This window comes from Balaenoptera musculus, chromosome 3, assembly GCF_009873245.2.
Source record: "Balaenoptera musculus isolate JJ_BM4_2016_0621 chromosome 3, mBalMus1.pri.v3, whole genome shotgun sequence".
Lineage (NCBI taxonomy): Eukaryota > Metazoa > Chordata > Mammalia > Artiodactyla > Balaenopteridae > Balaenoptera > Balaenoptera musculus.
Window position 1 is genome coordinate 159,626,919 of NC_045787.1, and position 24,080 is coordinate 159,650,998.

General features: G+C 48.2%; 1 protein-coding gene across 1 annotated transcript; it reads right to left on the bottom strand.

The window, feature by feature from the left end:
- Positions 1–370: 370 nt before the first annotated feature.
- TMEM38A (transmembrane protein 38A) lies at positions 371–23,132 on the bottom strand. Its single transcript, XM_036848536.1, has 6 exons — positions 22,956–23,132; positions 7,420–7,576; positions 6,977–7,161; positions 4,585–4,672; positions 2,752–2,869; positions 371–1,971 (listed from the first exon to the last, which is right to left on the bottom strand). Exons 1-6 carry the CDS (start codon positions 23,077–23,079, stop codon positions 1,744–1,746), a joined length of 900 nt encoding a protein of 299 aa, XP_036704431.1. The 5' UTR covers positions 23,080–23,132; the 3' UTR covers positions 371–1,743.
- Between the last annotated feature and the right edge of the window lie 948 nt (positions 23,133–24,080).

Below are 24,080 nucleotides of genomic sequence, written 5' to 3' on the forward strand. Positions count from 1 at the left end.
CCCAGTCTGTGGCTTGACTTTCATTCTCTTAACAGGGTTTTGCACAGACACTTAGCTGCAAATCCCAACCACTCCCATTAATCCTCCCACCTGTCTTTGAAGGGCAGTGATAATCATCATCCTCTTTTTCCCAAGAAGCAAACAGGCTTAGAGAAGGGGAAGCCCCATGACCTGTCAATGTCAGAGTGAGGATCAAACCCATTTCTGCTTAACTCCAAGCCCCACAGACTTCACCCACTGCCTCTATCTCCCACTGGTGAGCAAGGGCTGCCATGAGCCTCATTCTCCTGGAAACGCCATGCGTCTCTAAGTTCACAGGACTCCCATTGTGTCGTGAGGCCAAAAGAACAAGAATGAATCAGACAAGCCATCAGGGTTCTTTCACAACAGATTTATTTGCTGACCCTTCACGCTGAGCCTTGATGGACATGCAAGAGGAGGAATTTGGGGGCCCTACAGCCTCAGGACCCACCTAGCTCCCAGGCGTCACCAGATCAAGGCACTTTCCCAATAGCTGGGCAACACCTGGAACCCCAACAATCCCACACCGCTCTGACACAGCTGCAGGCTGATGCCCTGAGCATGCTCTGAGCACCCGTGTGCAAAGGGCAGCCCCAAGCTGGCCTGGTCTGGGCCCCAACCCCATCTGAGACTGGCCATGCCCAACCCACCTACCCCTCTCAGATGTCCTGGTGACCTAGGCTGAGATGAAGATGGCCAGGAGGGGCGCTCAGCTCCCATCCCCCTCGCACACCCTGAATCAAGTTCCCAGCCTGTCTAGCAGCAGCACAAGGTTTGGCATATAGTAGGCATGTGTTTGTTGAATGACTGAGTGAGCGGCAATGAAGGATGCCAGCATGAGGGAGGTCTCATGGAGCTTCCCAGGTGCAACAGTGAGTTCTTGGAGCCCCTGGGCAGAGCCAGATCTTGGAACACCTGCCCAGCCAAGCTGCATTTCTTTGGTTTAGGAACAACCTGAAGCCAAGGATCAGAACAAGTCTTCCCCACCCTCCATGCTCTCAAGTCTGGCTTAGACATGTCTACTGAAGGCCTCCTTTGTGCCAGGTAACTTGTGGGGTTCTCCGGTCCACAAACACAAACGATCTAAAATGCAAAGCCATTTTTATGCACGATGAACATCCACCAAGGCCTCCCCTCCTAACTGCATTGTGCTTCTGAGCTTAGAAAGCTGGTTCACGTCCAGCCTCACATCAACCCTTGCATACAGAATGGGGTGAGGAGCCACTAGATAGATGGGGCACGCGAGGCTCAGAGCAGGAGGCAACTTGCCCAGGGATGCCCAGGAGAAGTTGGCAAGAAGAGACGTGGAAACCACAGCAGCTACCTTACAGCAGACACTCAGTATAACGTTCGTCAAACGAATGAGTCTCAACATGGCTTGAAATTCTTTTGGAGTCAAGGTGTAATTTTAGAGAGGAAAGAATAGAACCAAGAACATAACTGCCAGGGTTTCCGGCTGGAGCTGCTGCTGGGATTCTGTGAACTCCCCCCCGCCAAAGCTGTAACTCCATGGGGACCTGGCAGAAAGAGAAAGGGACCCCCCCATTCCTACAAATGCCCTTCACCCCCATATCTCATTTAACCCCCGCATCAGCCCTGGAGGGTGGGCTAATGGCTCCAATTTGTAGATGGGGAAGTAGAGGCCTGGAGAGGGGAGAACTGAGCCCAGGTCCTGGGTCTGGGTCCTCTCCTTGGTGCCCTGAATGCCCCCAGGGCTGCCCTCTAATCTGCCTTCTTGGTTTTTTTCTTCCTGGAGCCCTCACTCAGCTCCTCCTTGGACTTGGTGGGCAGGGCTGAGTGCGAGGAGCCGGGCCCACTGCCGCCCTGGGATCCACCGTGGTTGTCATGGTGATGGTCGTTCCCCCAGTCCGACCCAAACAGCACAGGGCAGACGTAGCCTTCCAGAACATCAAAAGGGGAACTGTGGGAGTGAGTGGCCATCAGGAACACCTGAGGTGGTGTGGCAGAGGGACAGGAGAGGCGAGAGAGCCAGAGGGAGAATGAGGCAGAAGCAAAGTGGGGGGTTGGGGGGGAAAGAGAGAGAAGGTCAGCCAGGTCAAGGGCAGAGGGAGCTCAGATCCAGCCTTCTGGCTGCATGCACCCCTAAGAAGGTGACCAAGTGTCCTGGGTTTTCTGGGATGTGAGATTTTGGTGCTAAAAACCCAGGCACACCAGGACAGTTGGTCACCTTTTCCCCAGGAGTATTCCCCCACACACACCTGGGCTCAGAGAGGAGCTCTGTTTGGCTTGGGGTCGCTCACTCCCTTTCCCTATGTGATGGCCTGTGGTCCCTTCCCAGGGAGCCAGCAGCGAAGCTCCTCAGCTCCACGGGGAGGGAAGAGTGCATGGCCCCAGAAGACCTTTCCTGGGTAGGGGGTGACCCTAACTCAAGGCCCGAGGGTCAGACCAGCACCATTCCTGGTCCAGCCCGCTCTCCATGCCCGAGACACAAGGCCCTGATACTCCAAACAGACTCGGTACACTCCTGCCCCCATCTTGGCCTTTGCCCATGCTGGGCCCTCTGCCTGGAAGACCTTGTTCTGTTCACCGCCATCCCCACCTGCTGGACACTAATCTTCTCATACCCTTCTCCCATGCGTGAACCTACTGACAAGCTCCCCACCCCTTGACCTTAGGGCTGTCCTTTCCCCAGACACTCAAGGCTATGAGTCTAAGCTCCCTATCCTCAGCCTGGGAGGTTTGGGTCGGCGTCAGGACAGGAAGACTTACCTTACAGGATACCATGAACATGGTGAAGATGAAGATGAGGCTGGCTTTGGACACTGGGAGCCAGCGGGTCTGCTGGAGGGTGAAGAGGATGGCTCCGTACAGGCTGGCCTTGGTGGGGCTGGAGGGGTAGCTGTGGTTACTGGAAGGTTCTGCATGGCTCAGGCCTCTGTACCCCTGTCCCAGGCCCCCTTCTCTGCCCACCCCTGCTGGTCCCGGCACCCAGCCCAGCTTCTCCAGAGTGCGTGGTGGGAAGGTGCCCATGTGACGTGGATGAGGTGGTGTCCCCCTGTACAGTAAAGAGCTATCTTGGCCCCAAAAGAGGTCTCTCCTTTGCCCTGCTCCTGGAAGGTATCCATTAAGCCCCGGGAATGTCCTGCCTGATAGGAGTGTCTTTGTTTACCTGGGGATTTGGGGTCATACCAGATGGTAAGGGTGTGATTTAGGGTGGGGTCTTGGGCCACATGGTATCAGCTGAACCTCTGGAGGGACTGGAGACTGAGGTCAGCCAAGCGGGCAGTCAGCTATGTCTGTGTGACCAAGCCCCAGTAAAGCCCCTGAACACCAGGGCTCAGGGGGGCACTACTGGTTGGCAATCTTCAGCGCATACAGTCACACATGGATGCTGGGAGAAACAGGTGCTGTCCACACAGTTCCATTGAGAGAGGACAGTGTGAAGCTTGCGCCTAGTCTCTCCCTGGATGCTGTCCCACATGTCTTTACCTTTGCCATTTTTAATCTGTAATAAACTATAATCCTAAGTATAATGGCTTGGCCAACTTCTATGGGTCCTTCTAGCAAATTGTCAAACCTGAGGGTGGTCTTGGGGGGACTCCTAAACAGTGCCCTCCCCCAGAAGGTGGGATTACAACACACAGTTCTTCTTAATTTTCCTTTTCTTCCTTGAAGAATAGGCTTCCGATATTGTGACTTGCTGCAGAAGACAGACCAGTGACTTCTGTTTCTGATGTCTGTCGCTCACTGCGCGTACTTAATGATGATAATTCGACCTGATATTTCCAAAGCACGCACCAGGAACCAGGGTCAGAGGGGTTATGTGTGTGATGGAGCTTTCACACTCAGCTGATGAGGCAGAAATAGAATCTGAGAGGGGAAGCCACTTGCCCTCTTAGTAGCAAGGGACACAATGGTCTGAGCCCCCATTTCCCTGTCCATGAACTGAGTGTGGGAACAGACCTTTCATGGGGATAAAATGAGATAGTTATGTTTTCCAACATATGAATGGGAGATAGTTTTCATTGGCATATGGGTGAGCCTTTTAATATTGTCCTATTTTAATGGCAACAGCTTTATTGTAGATTGGGAGAAAATTTAACTAGCTTGAACCTTTAGGTCTTTTAAAAATGTATTAGGCTAAATGCCCTGTGGGGTCCTGGGTTGAGTCCTGTATGTTGCCATCTGGCCCTGCCCAGTGTTCCCCACTTAGCCCCAGCCACACTCCTCGCCCACACTCTGTGTTCTACATCCTGAATCCCTCACTTCCCACCCACAATCTGTACCCTGACCCTGCAGAACCAGGCAGAATCGTTGCTCTTTTCTGACTTGATAGTTGGCAGAGGTGCTGGCCTCTGTCCAGAAGCTCCCTCTTTGCCAGAAAACTCCTATTCACTCTTCAAAACCCAAATCAAGTGTCTCATCACCCTGCAACGCTGCCTGCCCCTGCCCCCTAGGTAGTGTTAGGGCTCTACCTCTGGGGTCCCCCAGCCATGGTCTCTGGAAGATTCTGGAAGGAGAATCAGGGGCTGAGACTTCCAAGTTACCAGGAGTATCCAACCCAGGGTCAGGCCCAGGGAATAGGGAGGATGGGATACTCACAAGGACATGTGCAGAATCTCGTTGGTCTCTGGCTTCCAGACCCCTCGGAGCAGCTGCTCAAAGTTGGACATGAGGGCGACACCAGAGCCTATGGGACAGGGTACTTCTAAGCAAGCCCGCCACCTCCAGCTCCCTGTTCTTCTTGGTTGAATTCCCAAGGAAGCAACTTCTTTGCTTCTGGAGTCTCCTCCAGAGGGATACTGAGCCTGGGGTGTATGATCATCAGTTGCAGGTGGGGGAACTGAGGCCCAGAGAGGGGACAGTCTTGCTGAGGGTCACACAGCACATTTGGAGCAAAACCAGCATGAAGTAATCGAGGTCACATCCCACCTGCAAGGTATGTCTTGGACAAATCTGGGTTGTCTGCCCTGATGCTCCCAATCCAGGACCCTGAGCTGTGCATGAGGCTTCCAGAGGGCTCCCCACCCCCAGCCTCTCTTCTCCTCCGGGTTCTGAGCTTTCAACCTTTCTCAAGCCACTTGCCCTCTGGAAGGCATGTCATACCCCTGGGGAATTTACTCTGTAGTACAGGCTTCCTGGAGAGAGAATGAGACCCACGTCAAGATTTCTGGTTAAATTTCTAGAAGAATCTTCCCATTTACCCCAAATGTATTGGCTAAAGAGGCTTGGACACCCACTCCAGGAGTGGTTGTGCTAACTGGGATGCCTGATATGCACCACTGGACCAGGGGTTTGCATCTTGGATGATTTTGCCCCCAAGGAAGCATTTGGCAATATCTGTAGACATTTTTGGTTGTCACAACTGGGGAGGGGGCTGCTACTGGCAACTAATGGGTTGAAGCCAGGGATGCTCCTCAACACCCTATAATGCACAGGACAGCCCCCACCACAGAGCATGATCCGGCCCTAAATGTCAGTGGTGCTGAGGATACTGTGACTCAATGGATGATGATTGTAGACCCAGGCATTTTGGGGGTACCCCCTTTGGTGAGCAGGAAGCAGGGATTCGGTGCCCAGTGGTGTTTAGCACCTGCTCAAGCCTTCTTTCCCTGCCTTCCTTTTACTCCTTGGTCCACCACTGCAACTATTACTGTTGAATTATCTATTTCTCCTTTAACTTCCCTCGATTTTTGCTTTATGTATTTTGGTGCTCTGTTTTTAGGTGCATATATGTTTATAATGGTTATATCTTCTTAGTGGATTGACCCAACATTATAAACTGTCCCTCTATATTTTTAGTAATATTTTTTTGTCTCAAAGTCTATCTTGGGCTACCTCTTAGCATAAATGGAGGAGGATAAAAAGGAGGGCTCCAAAGTTGTTAGGAACGTGGATGTTGAATTCAGAGGACTTGGAGTCAAACCCAGCTGTGCCCCCATAGCCATGTGACCTTGGGCATGTCATTTCATTTCCCTCCTCTGTAAAAAGAGATGATGTTAGCCTTCTCCTAAAGGAGAGTCCTAAGGATCAAATGAGAAAAGATGCACAAAGGCCTCCACTCAAAACTTGCCCTGGGTCAGGGATCTTAACCTGGAGTCTATGAACCCAGACAGGAAACAGAATTACATCTTCATTTTCACACCCCTTGCTGAAATCCAGCCTTTCCTTCCATCATGAAGGGAGGCAGTTACCTCAGCAGGATTTGCAAGTCTGTGATTCTGTCACCAACAGAATTCATGGATGTTTTTCTTTTCACATTCCCATTGTTGCAGATGGTGGTTTCAAAATATCATTTGTGCTCAACACCACTTCAAAAGTCTGAGAGTTATTAGGAGCCACTGTAAGGTCTGCTATTTAATCACTAGTAAAGATGGATAAAGCTACTACAGCATATTTTTTAAAAAATTTTATAACTACTTTAAAATAATAGGCTTCCTTTATTCTCCTATATATTTTACTTTATGCATTTAAAAAACATAAAAGGGTCTGTAGGCTTTACTGGGCTGATAAATGGGCTGTAGTCCACAAAGCTTAAGAACCTCTGTAGTTATAGGGGTATGATTTCCTCTCTAGGAGGCATTTGGCAATGTCTGGAGACATTTTAGGTTGTCACACTGGTAGGTACTACAGGCATCCAGTGGGTGGAGACCAGGGACACTGCTCAACATCCTACGATGCACAGGACGGTCCCCACCACAGAGAATGGTCCAGCCCCAGACGTCAGTAGGGCCACAGTTGAGAAATCCTGCTCTAGAGACATCAGCTATCATTGCTTCATTGTCCTATTTACCTTTGATAGTTAAATTTCTGGAAGAATCTTCTCATTTACCCTAAAGGTGTCTGCTGATGAGGAGGCTGGACTCCTGCAGCCGTCCTGACATCCCTTAGCCCAGAGCAATGGCTGTGCCAGCTGGGGTGCCCGATACGTCCCACTGAGCAGGGGTTCTCAACTGGGGTGCTTTTCCATTGTTCTCATTATGGTCCTGTTTACCTTTGACCCAGCCAGTGGCGATCATGACGAACCACCCGTGGTGGTAGTGGTGATGCGCGTGATGGATGCCCACGGCGATCTTGCGGACTCTCACCACCTCCTTCATGGCCACGAAGATGAGTTTCACCGGCAGGAAGCAGACACACTTGTAAAAGAGGTCCAAGGGGCAGAAGAAAATCAAGTACCTTTGGGGAGAGAATGCCAAGCCTCAGGGGGAGACAGAGCCTGGGGCCCCTCGGAGATGAGGTTGTGTCCAGACCCTCGCTCTCACTTGCCAGGCTCAGGACAGCTGGGCAGCGGAAAGTGGTGGGTCAGGACCACTGTGGAGGTTGTGCTGGTGGGTCCTAGTTCCTCCAACCTCCCGCCTCCCCGCTCCCAGGTGGCAGGGTCACCCTGCCCGCCTGCTCTGCTCTCCCACATCCCACCAGACGAGTGGTGCTTACCAGACTGCAGAGGCCAGCAGGATGCTGGAGTTGTTGCTGAAGTAGTCGACCAGGGGCTCCCCGAGGAGCAGATCAGCCAGGATGTAACTCCCGAAGCAATGCAGCATGGCACACAGCCAGGATGCCATGGGGTGGCGCCGGGACAGCTCGACTGCTCCTGAGGGGCATGGGGCATCCCCCACCATCACCAGGGCATCTGGGACATGCTTCACCCTTTATGCCCTCTGTTCAACCCATCCTAGTTCAGCTGCCTTCACAGAGTGCCCACCCAATGCCTTGCAGTTTGCCCATTTCAGAGGAAGAACCAAGGCTCAGAGAGGGTTGCACACATGTCTGAGGTCACACAGAGAGAAGGCAGAACCAGGCTGGGGCTCTTTCCTCCGAACTCAGAGAGGTGGCAATAACAATAACACCAGCTCACATTAAGCAAGCATTCCCAGGTCTCAGACACTGGGTTTAGCATTTATAGGAAGGACGTTAAATCTTCATTGATAACTGCAGCCAAGTGATCACTCTTATTATCCCCATGAGGAGACTGAAGCTTGAAGAGAGAGGACAACATGCAGTTGGGAGAGCTTTGACGCAGCTACTCCTGCCTTGGGCTGATGCCAAGATCCTTATAAGCTTACACCTGTACTTTTGGTCTCTCCTTATTTAAAAAAATTTTTGTGTGCGTGGTAAAATATACATAAAATGTACCACTCTAACCATTTTAAGTGTACAGTTCAGTGGCATTAAGCACATTCATGTTGTTGTGAAACCATCCCCATCATCCATCTCCAGAGCTTTTCACCTTGCAAAACTGAAACTCTGTCCCCATTAAACACTAACTCAGACTTCCCTGGTGGCACAGTGGTTAAGAACCCGCCTGCCAATGCAGGGGACACAGGTTCAAGCCCCGGTCTGGGAAGATCCCACATCCCATGGAGCAACTAAGCTCGTGCACCACAACTACTGAGCCTGCGCTCTAGAGCCCGTGCGCCACAACTACTGAGCCTGCGCTCTAGAGCCCGTGCGCCACAACTACTGAAGCCCGTGCACCTAGAGCCCATGCTCCGCAACAAGAGAAGCCACTGCAATGAGAAGCCCGCGCACTGAAATGAAGAGTAGCCCCCGCTCGCCGCAACTAGAGGTAGCCCACGTGCAGCAACGAAGACCCAACGCAGCCAAAAAAACCACTAACTCTCCATTCCTCCCTCATTCCAGTCCCTGACGCCTACCACCCTACTTTTTGTCTCTATGAACTTGACTACTTTATAGACCTCATGTAAGTGGAATCATACAGTACTCGTTGTTTTGTGACTGGATTCTTTCACTTAGCATAATGTCCTCAAAGTTCATCCACATCATAAGATGTGTCAGAATTTTCTCCTTTTTAAGGCTGAATAATATTCCATTGGATGGATCTACCACATTCTACATATCCATTCATCCATCAATGGACATTTGGGTTGCTTACACCTTTTGGTTATTGAGAATAGTGCTGCTAAGAACATGAACGTACAAATATCTGTACGAGTTCCTGCTTTCAATTCTTTTGGGTATATTCCAGATGTGGAATTGCTGGATCAAATGTTAATTCCATTTTTAATTTTTTGAGAAACTTCCATACTGTTTTCCACAGCAACTGCCCCATTTTACATTCCCATCAGTAATGCACAAGTGTTCCAACCTTTCCACCTCCTCAGCAATACCTGTTGTTTTCTGTTTTTTAGGAATAGCTATGCTGATGGGTATGAGGTGATATCTCATTGTGGTTTTGATTTGCATTTCCCTAGTGATTAGTGATATTCAGTACCATTTCATGTGCTTGTTGGTCATTCCTATATCTTCTTTAGAGAAATGTCTATTCAAGTCTTTTGTGTATTTTTTTAAAAATTGGGTTGTCGTTCTGTTGTTAAGTTGTGCTCTTATGGAGAATGTTCATTTGCTGGGTAAAGAGCTTCGATTGGCCCCAGATAGGAAGGCACAGAAGAAATTTGAAAGGTGGAGCTGAAGAGCTCCGGAGCCCTATCTTTCTGGGGGAGAGCCATCAGTGCAGAGGGAAGTCACCAGGTATTGGTACCGAAGGGGACAGTGCAGGGCATGTCCACATGTGAGGAACCATGTAGAAAGAGCAATGAGCAAAGCTGGATAATGGAGTCCTTGAAGGCAGAATTATACTAACAGGGTGAGGAGGGAGAGAGGGCATCCCATGCTAGCAGCATGGAAGGAACAAAGACACAAGCAAAAATGGCCAAGCAAAAATGCCACTTCCTCCAGGAAGGCTTCCTTGCTCTACTGAGCCAGTCACTCCCGACTCTGGGCTCCCACCACCCCGTGGACTCCACCCCATTTTGGGTCTTGGTACTTTATTCAATTTTTCACATAGAATAACAGAAAGTAGATTAGTTGTTGCTTAGGGCTGGAGGGGATGCGGGAGATGGGAGGGTAAAAGCTAGAAGATCCAGCTTGGAGGAGATAGTTGCACAATTCTGTGAATATACTAAAAACCAGTGAATGGGATGATTTAAATGGGTGAATTGGGTGGTATATGAATTAACTCTCCATAAAGCTGTTAAAAAATAAAGGATAACAAAGAAAAAAAATGTAACAGTTCACAGTTTCTGCAACTGAAGATAAACATTCATAAATGATACTAAAGTGAGTCTTCTTGTAAACCCAAGGCAAGAAAATGCAAAAGACTGGACTAACTTAGCGAATAGAAATAGGGACCCCACACCTAAGGAAGATGGCCCAGTGCATTGGTTTCCAGCTTGGCTGTACATCAGTTACCTGGGGACTTTACAAACACCAGATGCCTGCGCCCCATCCCAGAGGGTCTCGGTTTGTCGGTGTGGGATGTAGCTGGGCTTGTGGATTTTTAATTCTCCTAGGTGATTCCTTTGTGCAACAAAGTTGAGCACCACAGAGATAGGGGAATGAACTGGCCCATGTCCTGACATCCTGCAGCCTTGATAACCCAAGAAAGACCTCCATGGTCTGAGAGGATGGGCTCCCAAGAGCAATGGTTTTCAAACTGTGTTCCTGGGAACCGTGAGGGTTTGCAGGGGCAAAGGAGAAACCAAGCAGGTATGTCCTGGGTCTTCCCCCCTGTTTCAACCAGAGCACAACTTCGTTTACTGCTTCATCTCAGAGCTCGGCATAAGATTTTGTTTGAAAATGAGAATCTGGTATTCACACAGTCGTGCATGCAAATATTCATAGCAGCTTTATTTGTAAACAACCCAAACGGCTTCAATGGGTGAATGGATAAACAAACCATGGTACATCTGTACCATGGAATACTACTCAGTAACGAAAAAGGAATAAACCAGAGATACACAAAACAACCCAGACAGATCTCAACAGTGTGATGCTCAGCGAAAACTGCCAATCTCAGAAGGTTACGTACTGTATATGATTCCATTTATATTACATTCTCCAAGTGACCAAACCATAGGGATGAGTGGCAGAGAGCAGATCAGTGGTTACCAGGGGTTAGGGTTCAAAGGAAGATCTAACTACAGAGGGGCATCACAGGGGAGTTTCTTTGGAGTGTCAGAACCATTCTGTATCCTAATCGTGGTGGTGGTTACTCCAATCTACACATGTGATAAAATTTCAAAGGACTATATTTTTTAAAGTCCATGTAAAAACAACTGAATAAAGTCTGTAGTTGTTGTTAATGGTATTATTCTGATGCCAATTTCCATGTTTTAATAATGAGCTACCATTAGGTAAGATGTTGTCATTGGGGGAAGCTGGGTGAAGGGGACTTGGAAACTCTTTGCTCCATTTTTGCAACTTCTGGGAATCCCCCTGGTGGTCCAGTAGTTAGGACTCAGCACTTTCACTGCCGGGGGTTCAATCCCTGGTTGGGGAATTAAGATCCTGCAAGCTGTGGCATGGCCACGGGAAAAAAAAAAAAAAAGAACCCATTTTTGCAATTTCTTATGAGTCTTAAACTCTTGCAAGATAAACTGTATTTTAAGATCCCAAATTAAAATGAAGGCAGGAGGTCTAGTTCTTTAAAACCACGTTTACAAAAAACACTAGAGGTACAGGGTTAATTTCTATTAGTCAAATCATACACTTTATACTACACACTTAAGTCTTTTGAATCTTTTTTTTTTAAAACATCTTTATTAGAGTATAATTGCTTTACAATGGTGTGTCAGTTTCTGCTTTGTAACAAAGTGAATCAGTTATACATATACATATGTCCCCATATCTCTTCCCTCTTGCATCTCCCTCCCTCCCACCTTCCCTATCCCACTCCTCTAGGTGGTCACAAAGCACCGAGCTGATCTCCCTGTGCTATGTGGCTGCTTCCCACTAGCTATCTATTTTACATTTGGTAGTGTATATATGTCCATGCCACTCTCTCACTTTGTCCCAGCTTACCCTTCCCCCTCCCTGTATCCTCAAGTCCATTCTCTAGTAGGCCTGCATCTTAGGACAATAGTAGCATAAAGATAGAACCTAACTATCTCAAAAGATTCAAAAGGAAGAAATGGACAAATTCTTTTGAATCTTTTGAGATAGTTAGGTTCTATCTTTATGCTACTATTGTCCTCATCTTCTACAGCCACACCCCTGAGTTGGCACCTGGGTGTCTCCTGGTGTGACGACTTATTTCATCATCTTGATTCCTTCCCTCCCCCACTAGTTTCATTTTCCAGAGAATGAATTTAGGATTAAGTCATAAGACACAGCTACTTAGCTCTCACAGCCAGAGCTAGTACCAATGACTCTATTTTTTATTTTTTAAGTTTTATTTTAAATTTTATTTTATTGAAGTATAGTTGATTTACCATATTGTGTTAATTTCTGCTATACAGCAAAGTGATTCAGTTATACATGTATAAACATTATTATTTTTCATATTCTTTCCCATTATGGTTTATCACAGGATATTGAATATACTTCCCTGTGCTATATATGCTATACAGTAGGACCTTGCTGTTTATCCATCCTATATATAACAGTTTGCATCTGTTAATCCCAAACTCCCACTCCTTCCCTCCCCCTATCCCCACCCTCCCGTCAACCACAAGTCTGTTCTCCACGTCTGTTTTTTTCTGTTTTGTAGATAAGCTCATTTGTGTCATATTTTAGATTCTACATATAAGTGATATCATATGGTATTTGTCTTTCTCATTCTGACTTACTTCACTTAGTGTGATAATCTCTAGGTCCATCCATGTTGCTGAAAATGGCATGATTTCATTCTTTTTTATGGCCAAGTAGTATTCCCCAATGCCTCTCTTTAATAAACAATTTACTTAATCCAATGAAAACTCTACTCAATGTGGATGTGAGATGACAAGCTTACAATATGTAATCTATTAGTCAAAAGGCTAATCAAAAGAAATAATTAGTTCAGGTTTTGGGAGTTTGGGGGGAAAGTTTCTCTTTGTTTCTAGAGATTGGATGCCTTTTGTCTCTAAATTGTTAAATCTGAATGCTTGGCCTCTTTATGCTTTGTACTAAGTGTGAAGCTATTGACATAAATACCTGTATATACTATTGATACACTCAACAAGTTGACTTGATCTTAATCCTTCGGTGACTACAGGGACCTTATCAGTCTTATCTGCTGCTGAACCATCCCCTTCCCCTGACCTGGTGTGCTTGGCACTGTGCCTGATACATGGTAGTTACTCAATAAATAATTGTTAGTGAAAGAACTGTCCACATGGAGGTTACATTCTAGCAAATGTGGACTGAACACTCCTAGGCACTGAGGTTGTGTTGGGCACTTTTGGTTACATTATAACAACAACTTCCCCTGCTCCCTTTATTTATTGAGTTACTTCTTTTTTTTTTTAATTGAGTTACTATTGTGTCCCAGGCAACTACATACCTTCACACCATCCTCAAGGCTTCAGCGTCAGAGCCCAGGCTTTCAACCACAGGTAATGTAGGGATCAATATCCCTGCCTATAGTGAGTTATAGGAGGGACCCCCCCCCCAAATTCATGTCCATCAGAACCTCATTTGGAATAGGGTCTTTGCAGATGCAAATAAGGTAAGGATCTCAAGATGAGATCATCCTGGAGCATCTGGGTATGTCCTGAATCCAATGAGAGTGTTCTTATAAAAGACAAAAAAAGGAGACACAGACACAAAGAAGAAGGTGTTGTAAGTTGAACTCACAAGAAGATATGTTTAAGTCCTTACCCTTGGTATCTGTGAATGTGACCTTATTTGGAAATAGGGTCTTTGCAAATGTAATTAAGTTAAGATGAGGTCATTAGGTGGGCCTTAATCCAATGTCTGGTGTTCCTTATAAGAGGAGACAGATCACAGGGAAGAAGGCTATATAAACAAGGAGGTAGAGACTGTAGTGATGCATCTACAAGCCATGGAACCCCAAGGATGCTAGCCACCTCCAGAAGCTAGGAAGAGGCATAGAAAGATTCCTTCCTAGAACCATCAGAGAGAACATGGCCCTGCTGACACCTTGCTTTTGGATTTCTAGCTTCCAGAACTGTGAGACAATACATTCCTGTTTTAAGCCACCCAGTTTGTGGTACTTCATTATGGCAGCCAAAGGAAATTCATACAGAAGGCCATATGAAGACAGAAGCAAAGACTGTACTGATGTATGTATAAGCCAAGGAATGCCAAGGATTGCTGGAAGACACCAGAAACCAGGAAAGAGGCATGGAAACATCCTCCCCTAGAGCCTCCAGAAGGAACCAGACACCTTGACTTTGAACTCTGGCCTTCAGAACTGCGGAGAATAAATTTCTATTGTCCTAAGCCCTCTAGTTTGTGGCCATTTGTTATGGCAGCCCTAGGAAATTAACATAGCATCTGACAGATGAGGCAACAGAGTCTCCCCAAGGTCAATGGCTTACCCAAGATCACCCAGGCATTCAGTGAGTATTTTTGACCTCTGACCATGTGCTGGGCTCTTGCTAGGCACTGGGGATGCAGCCATAGCAAGAGCTGGTTCAGGCATTACCTTTGTGGGGCCCATAGTGTGGTAGAGAGGCAACGTGGTTAAATAATCCCACAAATGAAGGTTAAACCTCATAAGGGAGAGACACATGGTGCTTTGAAGGGTTTAATTGGGGAACTGTCCTAGCTGAGGAGGTCAGACTTCATTTAGGAAGTGGCACTTAAGCTGAGATCTGAACAATGAGCAGGGATTTCCTAGAGGATGGGGGTGGAGGCGTGAAGATGATCCAGGCAAAGGGAGAGCATGGGAGAAGGTGGAAGGGGGAGGAGAGAGGAAACCTAAGAGCTAAGGGGCAGTCAATGCAAGATACACTGGTCCGGTCGGCATGGGCTGGATATCCAGCAAAGCAAGTGACCAAGCCAGGGCCACACAGACCCCACACCTTTCAACATGGCATCCAAGCCTCTTTCCTGGGTTTGATGTCCAATGTTCTAAGCCCGTGTTGGGGAAAGAAACATGAAGTTCACTGTACTCCATAGAGGGAGCTGCCTTCTTCTCGAATCAGTCAACCTCACAGAGAAGTGGGGAGGGGACTATCTGCCTCTCCTCCAGAGGGAAAAAGTCCAGGTTTCCCTTGTACACACACAGTTGGGAGGGTCGATAGGCATAACCAGCTTGGAGGCAATTTGGCGATACTGAGGAAGCCAGAAGCTGTGAGTCGCCTGTGCCCCAGCAATTCTGCTCCTCTCTATTTGCTCAAAAGAAACTAGTGCATGTGGGCAAAGAGACATGGGGAGGGGGATTTCACTGCCATACTGTTACAACAGGAGAAAAGTGGAGTCTACTGTTTCATAGTGAGGGAGTAGAGTCACACAAAATGGAATACCGCAGCGGAGATATTTAAAAATGAATTAGATCCAGATCCGGGCTCCTCAGCCTCAGCACTGCTGATGTATGGGGCAGAATCATTCTCTGCTGCGGTGGGGGCCATCCTGTGCACTGCAGGACGTCAAGCAGCATCCCTGGCCTCCACTCATTGGAGGCTAGTAGCCTCCCCCCACCCTGGTTGTGACAACCAAAAATGTCTCCAGATATTACCAAGTATCCCCTGAGGACAAATTCCCTTCTGGCTGAGAACCCCTGCTCTAGATGTATCAACATGGATAAGTCCCATAACGTTACTGCTGAGTGAAAAGGTTAGATTGCAAAATGTTATGTTTATGTATATTTTATGTATATATGTAAAACAACACAAAATGCTCCATGCAGTTCATAGATACATAAACAGTGGTAAAGGTATACATACAGGCATGGGAAGAATATAGGCCACCTTTAGGGCACTGGTCACATCTAGAGAGGGAGGGAGAGGAACGGATGGGGTTGGCTCTGCCTGCCACTATTTCTTTAAAAAAATAAGAAACAAAAACAGATCTGAAGCAAATCTACATTCACATCTGGTAAGTCTGTGTAGAGAGTATGGAAGTGTCAGTGGGGATAGTTATTCTGTATGTTTGAAATATTTAATCACCAAAACTGCAAAAAAACAAGGGTCCCCTTAAAGCTGATAAGCAATAAGGACTTGGGGTGCTCTCCCACCTCATCACACTGGGCTCTACAGTCTGTACCAAGCCCCCTCGTGGGCCCCTCACTACCTGCCCCTTCTCTGATGGCTGTGGATGGGGGTCCAGGAACAGGAGGTCTCATAGCCTAGGGTGGGCAGCATGGTACCATGCTGTCCTATGCACAAGAACCCACCACTAGGTTCCGGAAGACTCATGCTCATGTTCACAGCAGCACTAGTCACAATTGCCAAAAGGTGGAAATAACCCAAACGTCCATCAACAGATGAATGGATAAACTAAATATGGTCCATCCACACAATGGAATACAAGTCAGCCTTAAAGAGGAATGAAGTTCTGATACATGCTACAACATGATGAACCTCAAAAACATGCTAAGTGAAAGAAGCCAAAGACAAAAGGCCACATAATGTATGGTCCCATTGTTATGAAATGTCCAGGACAGGCAAATCCATAGAGACAGAAAGCAGATTAGTGGTTGCCAGGGACAGGGGGAGGGGGGAATGGGGAGTGACTGCTAATAGGGAGAGGGCTTCCTTCTGAAGTGATAAAAATGTTCTTGAACTTATACATTACATATAGGTGGGATCATAAGACATGGCCTTTCGCATCTAGCTTCTTTCACTGAGCACAATATTTTCAAGGGTAATATTCATTTTCACTGCTGTATAGTATTCTATCATAGGAACAGATTGCAAGTTATTTATCCATTTTCTTGCATATACATTTTATAATCAGGAAACATGTCTCATAAAAGTTGTTTCAGAGTAAGTCAGCAACACTCTTCCCTTTCTCTTTACCACCCCCTTTGACTAACCACGTGTTCTTGGACAAATCATTTTTTTCTTTCTCCATCTCTTTCCTTCTGTCAGGTGGGAACCCTAATCCCTTCTTTGCCCAACTCCTAGTAGAGGTTGGAATCAAATTTTCCTTCCTCAATCTCACCCTGGAGTCACAAGCCCAAAGCGCATCATGTCCCCACCCTCGAGGTTATCCTGAGTCTCAACATCTACCAAGTTCCTCCATTATGAAGCCGAATGCCCTCTTCTCTCCTCTGGGGCATCTATTTAAAACGCCGCCAGCTGAGAGTTAATCCTTTCGAGCAGCTGGTGGGTCCTACAGGGGCCAGCTCAGGTGAGGCACCCATGTTTTGCAGAAATGGATACCTCTGCAACTAAAAATAACCCCTAGGGACTGAATTCTTTCCAGGGTCTTTCTTGTGCCCTCTGGGACCATAAGGCCAGGGAGGGTGGGGGTGGGGATGGGAGGCTGGGTTTTGCGGGAACAAAGTAGGCTCCTCACTATGGGTGAGGCCTGGTAGAAAAGTTACACACCTGGGTTTTGGCTCTGCTGCTCACTCTGGCGTGGCTTTGGGCAAACAACCGCCCCCGCCCCCCTCCCCCCCAAGCCTGTTTCCTCTGTTGTCAAAGGGAGAATGAAAGCACTCCCTCCACCAAGTTATATTGATGAGTCAATGCTCTGTGTATTATCATCATTATGAATTTTTTTGTAAATTGAAGGGAATTCCCTGGTGGTCCAGTGGTTAGGACTCTGTGCTTTCACTGTCAAGGGCCCAGGTTCGATCCCTGGTTGGGGAACTAAGATCCCACAAGCTGCGTGGTATGGCCAAATAAATAAATAAAACAAAATATTGAAGTTTAGTTGATTTACAATATTGTGTTAATTTCAAGTGTACAGCAAAGTGATTCAGTTATACGTGTGTGTGTGTACTTTTTCAGATTCTTTTCCATTATAGGTTATTACAAGATATTGAATATAGTTCCCTGTGCTATACAGTAAACCCTTGTTGTTTATTTTTTATACAGTAGTGTGTATCTGTTACTTTCACACTGTTATTTTATCCCTCCCCCCCCCTTCTCCTTGGGCAACCACAATTTTGTTTTCTACGTCTGTGAGCTTCTTTTCATTATCAATACCCTCCCAGCGACCCTAGAAGGACGGGATGAGTCTCCCCATTGCTACAGATGAGAAGACTGAGGCTGGTGGGGATGTCCTGCCCCAAGGATCCACAGCAAGGCAGTGGTCAAGAAACTGCCCCCTGGCTCTTTCCCTTTGCCATGCTTCTTTTTGGTTTCTCTCGCTGAGTACTTGGGGCAGCACCAAGAAGCAGGAGAACGTGGGTTTCAATTCCAGGTTTGCCACCAAAGCACTCCCCTCTCACTGGGTGAGTTTGGTTGCTCACTCCCCTATCTGGGCCTCAGTTTAGTCATGTGTAGAATGAGGATGCTGTCTAGAGTGACCAACTGTCCTGGTTTGCTTGGGGCTGAGGGGTTTCTGGGACTTTGGGTGCTTGTCTTGGGCAAACGTGGGCGAGTTGGTCACCCAGCGCTATCATTCATCTCAGAGGGCATCTGTGAAGATGAAAAGAAATTGCTTAGTGCTTAGCAATTAGATGAGAGTTATTTCTGGAACTGAACATAAATGGAAAGTACCTGTGGGTGGAAATTTTAGTGGATGGACTTATAAAAATCAGGTCTGCCTAAGGAGGAAGGAAGAAGCCCCTATCAGGACCCTAGTTCTGACCTGTGATGGGCTCCACAACATTCCCTCTCTGGGGGTCAGCGTCCTGTCTGTGGCTGGCCAGGAAGTGCTAGAAGGTTCCCCAGGGCACTTTTAGCACTGCTGTCATTCTGCGCTACTTAGTGTGAGGTCCAAACATAGGAAGTGTGTTCACAGAGTTTCTCTAAGACAAGTCACCCTCTCCCAAGCCTCTGTGCTCAGCTCTCTTCCTCAGTTTCCCCCACTGTAAAATGGAATAGCAGCCCCTCCTCAAAAGGCTGAAGGGTGAGCAGTCCCCAACCCTCAGAAAGCTTATAGTTCAAACCAGAGATCAAGGAACAGTTCTCTTTGGCTCCCACAGTATTTTTTAAATGTTCAAACTGCAACCAAAATGTCTTTCAATAGGTGAATAATTAAACCGTGGAACATCCATATCGTGCAATATTATTCAGCACTAAAAAGAAATGAGCTACCAAGCCACGAAAAAACATAGGGGAGCTTTAAATGTATCTTGCTAAGTGAAAGAAGCCAGTCTGAAAAGGCTACATACTGTATGATTCCAACTCTATGACATTCTGGAAAAGGCAGAACTATGGAGACAGTGAAAAGATCAGAGGTTGTCAGGGGTTTGGGGAGGGAAAAGGGGGGGCGGCATGAATAGGTAGAGCTTGAGGGTAGTGAAACTATTCTGCATGATACTACAATGATGGATACATGTCATTATACGCTTGTTAAAATCCATAAAATATACAACACAAAGGAACCCTTATGTCAACTGCAGAGTTTAGTTGATAATGATGTTGATAATACCTGATAATAATGGTAATATGACAATAATGGTGTTGACAATAATGTTTGTTCATGGACTATAGCAAATGTTTCCACTCTGGTGCAGAATGTTGATGGTGGCGGAGGCTGTGTGGGAGGTTGGTGTGGGTGGGTAGTCAAAGTATATGGAAACTACTTTCAGTTGAACTTTGCTGTGGATCTAAACTGCTCTAAAAAACTGTCTATTAATTTTTAAAAAGAAAAAACATGTTCAAATAGCTAACATATAAACATAGGGAGCTGCAAATCACATTTCTAGCTTCCCTTGAAAAATTAGTTCTGCTCGTTCTAGCCCCCATCAGGGAGAGATGCACATGGCTGGATCTCACCTGGGGACGGTCCTCACCTGGCTGTCTTATTGTTTTCTATATATGACCTGCCTGGCCCTTGGAAGCATTAGAGTTTGAGACTCAGTCTAGATCAATGAGTCTTAAGTGGGGATAAGTGTGTCCCCCCGCAGGGACACCAGCAATGTCTGGGGACATTTTTTTTTCTTTTTTTTTTATGGCCCCACCACATGGCTTGTGGGACCTTAGTTCCCCGACCAGGGATTGAACCCGGGCCCTCAGCAGTGAGAGCGTGGAGTCCCAACCACTGGACCGCCAGGGAATTCCCTGGGGACATTTTTGATTGTCACAGCTGGGGTGTGCTCATGGCATCTAGTGGGTTGAGGCCAGGGATGCTGCAAAACACCCTGAAATTCACAGGACGGCCCCTGCCACAGAGAATGATCTGTCTCTGTCATTAGTGTTGAGGTTGGGAAACACTGGTGCAGAGCCAGTTCTCATCTGGGGAACTTTAAAAAATACTGATGCTGGTACCACCCCCTGTGATTCTGATTCTAATGATGAAGGGGTGCTACCTGGACAACAAGAGTCTTAAAAGCTCCCCAGGTGACTCTAATGTGTAGCCATACTTGAGAACCACTGGTCTGGAAGGCTCTTTGCATGGGTCAGGGCTTAAGGAAGCCAGGACTGTCATTTAATCATTCATTCACTCATTCCTTCAATCATGCCGCCAGCATCCACGACTTCTTTCTTTCTTCTTGCATAGAGCTAAGGGTCCTAGAGGTGAGCCAGACCTGGCCCTCCCTGCCCTATTAAGGAGCTCCAGCCTCTTTTAGCCCATCATTTCTCAAATGTTAGTATGCTTACAGGGATCTTGTTCAAATGCAGAGTCTGTTTTAGCAGGTCTTGGTGGGGAGCCTGGCATTCTGCATTTCTTAACCAGGGGCCACAGATGCTGTTCACCTGAGGACCACACTTTGTGCTTCATCCTCATTCAGGATTCTCACAAAAGCCTGACCCAGAAAATGCCTGCATCCTGGAAAACACATTGCCCCATGCCTTACAAATAATTCTACTACCTCTCACAAGTGCCTTAGATCTGACTACTGACAAAGTTCTCAATAGATCTTCACAATAGCCAGGAAAGGGAGTCCAGGATTATTTCACCAGTGAGCCCATTTCACAGATGAGCAAACTGAAGCTCATGTAAGTAAAGCAACCAGCCTGGTGTTTACTCACTGTGAGAGGCAGAACTGACTCCCAATTTGAAGATTATTCCTTAAAGCCAGCTTGGCTTTCAGGTTCACAAAATTCTTAATTTCTGTACAAGGGGTCACACCTATTCTGTAACTGGTCCTGCAATCAGCACATGGATTCTGAGAAGAAACTTTTAGAGAGGCTTAGCAGGAATACCAAACTGGGGAACTAACAGTTAAGTCCAATGCCTCCCTTTTCTAAGGGTAGGCAAGTACCCCGGAGCAATCACAGTGATTCTTGGGATCGGGGTTCGAATCCCAGGGCTGTCATCTACCAGCCATGGGACCACAGGCTCACTGTGTATGTAAATTAGCTTAGCCTCTATTTCCTATTTCCCCAGTTATGAAAGGAGGGAGTTGAATGTTGATCAGAGGAGGGGGTTCTCAACCTTGACAGCATATAGCATCCTTGGGGGAGGGGAGCTTGAAACATGAGCATGCCAGGGCCCTATCCCAGGTATTCTGATTCTATTGGTCTGGAGTGGAGATGAGATGGGGGTTTAAGAACCCCCAGGAGCCTCTAATGTGCTGCTGGGGTTCAGAACCACTGAACCCTTTCAGCCGTCAGGAACCTTCAGGCTGCAGTACTTCAAGTTCAGGTGATTTACTCTGTGACTCCAGCAGAAATATCCCAACCCCCCTGCATGCTCCCAGCCAGCCCAGAGACCTCTTTCCTTCCGAGACTTGTGTCCTACATCCCTACTGGGCTCCTGCCCTTCACAATTTTCGATTTCCCAATGTGTAATAGGTTCTGTACTTGCCCAGGGGACTGGCCTGAGCCACCAGGAATTCATCTGCAGACAGGAAATACAGCCCCATGTTCAGGCTAAGATAATACAAAGCTTATTTTGCTTTGCAAAGTAACTGCTTTTCAGAAGAGCCTTTAAAGAAATAGACTCTGGCATGTGGACGAGCTAAAATAAAATGGAACAAAAACACTTGCCAGGCAGAATATGATCTTATTTGCATAAGACTGCATTTACATACGTAACTACAGGGGTATAAATGCAGAGAAGTGAGGTCTGGAAGGGTGGCCACCATGTCAACTGTAACTATCTCCTTTTTCCTTTGGGCTTTTCAGTTTGTTTGTTTGTTCTTCTTTCTTTTTTTAAAAAATATACACGAGCACCTATTTTTATCATCTTTAAAAAAGCTATTTCCAGAGAATATAGTGATAATTTACATCTAAGTGGGAGAAAAGATCACAAAGTTTCGGGTGATTGGTCTTTTTTCTAAAGCTAAATTCTACTGTCCATTTAGTTTGCTGGTGTGCTAGAATTATTAAAGTACTAGGAGATGAACAAGAAACACTCCCTGAACCTTGTATAAAAATAGAATGCATTCTAAAGAAGCCATTTACCATCATTTAAAAAAATGGTTAAAAAAAAAACAAACCAAAAACAAGAAGCTGGGTTTTCCCCCCAGCGATTCTCCATGAGGGTCTGGAGCTGGTGGGAGGAGGCTGACCCAAATCATCCTGCCCTAGGGCCGGTACTGCTCAGTAAGTGGAAAGGATCCAGGCCAGACCTGGAAGAATTCCCTCTGGGCTCCGAGATCCAGCAGAGCCTTGGCCCAGGGAAAGGGAGAGGAGGTTGCCCCAGGGCCACAGCGGGGAAGGGGCACCGGTGTCACCTTCTCTGAACCTGATCACAGCCCCCAGCACTGCCGGCCCTTATATAGACACTCAGCTGCCGTTCTGGCTCCCCGCGCCAAGGGCAAGGAGGGAGGTCACGGCTGCGGGCAGCCAGGACGTCTGGCCGAGCCAGCAGAGCCGACCCGCCTGCGCCCTCACCACGACCTACGTCCCTCGCCCAAGTTCCTGCGACCGTACCCTCCTCGGACCCCTGACCTTCTCTCCCTGCATCCTCCCCAGCACCTGTTCCCCCTCCTCTGAGCAATCACGTTCCTTTCCTTTCCTCCAGCCTGCATCTGCTTCCCCTCCCCCAGCCCCACAATCTCAGGAGCTTCTCTCCTTGCCCTCTCTCTTGTCTCTTCCCTCTGCCCGGCCCCGTATGGGAGAACCCCATGATTCCAGCACCTGCCTGCTTCCCCAAACCGGTCCCTGGGACTGTTCCCCCACGATTCAGGCCTTTCCCCTCCTCCAGACCCCTGGGTCTACCGCCGTCCCCCTCCCCGCAATGCCAGTCCTCTCCAGCCTCCGGCCCTGGCTCACCTGGCTCATACTTGAGGTAGAGAATGGAGACGATGAAGTAGCTAAGGTCGAAGACAGGAAAGAGGGGCACCCGCGAGAAGCTGAGCGCAAGTTCGCTCAGGCTCAGCGCCGAGAGCAGCTCCATGGCGCCCGCCGGGTCCCACCCCAGCCCCCGGCCCGGTGAGTCCAGTCTCCTGCAACTGCGCCCCCCCCCACTGGACCCGCCCCCGCCCGCCAGGCGCCGCCCCCAACCCTGCCCCCTCGGGAGAGGAGGGGCGACCGCTGGCTGGCCTTGGGGCAGGTGGTGGGACCGTCCAGTCCCATGGAGCCCGGTCGGTCCAATGTCCCACACTCTGTCCCTCGGGCCATCACGACCCCATTCAGCCCAGCCAGGCGGGGTGCGGGGTCCCCGTGGAGTGTGAGTTGGACAGGGGATCTGTCCTTGGAGGGGGGCGGGATCCGTTCCTCACGGAGCCCACCCAGGCGGGACGGACCATTCAGGACCGCGCCCTTGGATCCGGACCTCCATCCCCCGTGGGACCAGATCAGTTGTGAACCCCATACTCCCGTGCCCCATAGGGTCCATTCGGTCAGGAGCCCCGTCCTCTATCGAGCTGTCATGATCCCAGCCCTCTGTAAATCATGATTTCTGTGCCGCGCAAGGAATCCCGTCCTCCGAGGGAACCGCTCAGTCGGGACCCCCGCCCCGGGTAGTGCCTGCCTACTGGGGATCCCGCCTTCCGTGAGGCCCAGGAGGAGGTCCTTTTGGAGTACAACAGTCGGGACGTCCATGCCCGGTAGAGCCCACTGCATCAGGACTCATTCTCCTATGCAGTTCAATGATCAGGGGGCACCGTTTCTCCAGAAGCCGCATCCGAGAGCCCAGCCCGGCAGAAGGGAAAGCTGCTGTGCTAGTGCTCTGGCTGGCTGGTCTCTCACGCATGCGCGAAAGGCTTCCAATCCGTTACCCAACCCTGCCCCCAGATGGCTCCGCCCCCTTGGGTGACGTCATGCTGTCGCCCCGCCCTTTCTTGGTTACCCTCCCCAGGCCTTCATAGCAAGGAACGGCGCTCGCTCTTTCTTTAGGGGGCTTGGCCTGCAGAAGGCGGGACCCTGCCTGCCTTGGTCTTTGATTGGTCCAGCCCT

What these genes read in the sequence shown, in the direction of transcription:
- TMEM38A (XM_036848536.1), bottom strand. Translation starts at nt 23,079, where the DNA reads ATGGAGCTGCTCTCGGCGCTGAGCCTGAGCGAACTTGCGCTCAGCTTC. An exon ending in GAGATTCTGCACATGTCCTT is followed by an intron (nt 2,870 to 4,584) that starts GTGAGTATCCCA and finishes CTACCCCTCCAG; the next exon opens with CCCCACCAAGGCCAGCCTGT. An exon ending in TGTTCATGGTATCCTGTAAG is followed by an intron (nt 1,972 to 2,751) that starts GTAAGTCTTCCT and finishes ACACCACCTCAG; the next exon opens with GTGTTCCTGATGGCCACTCA.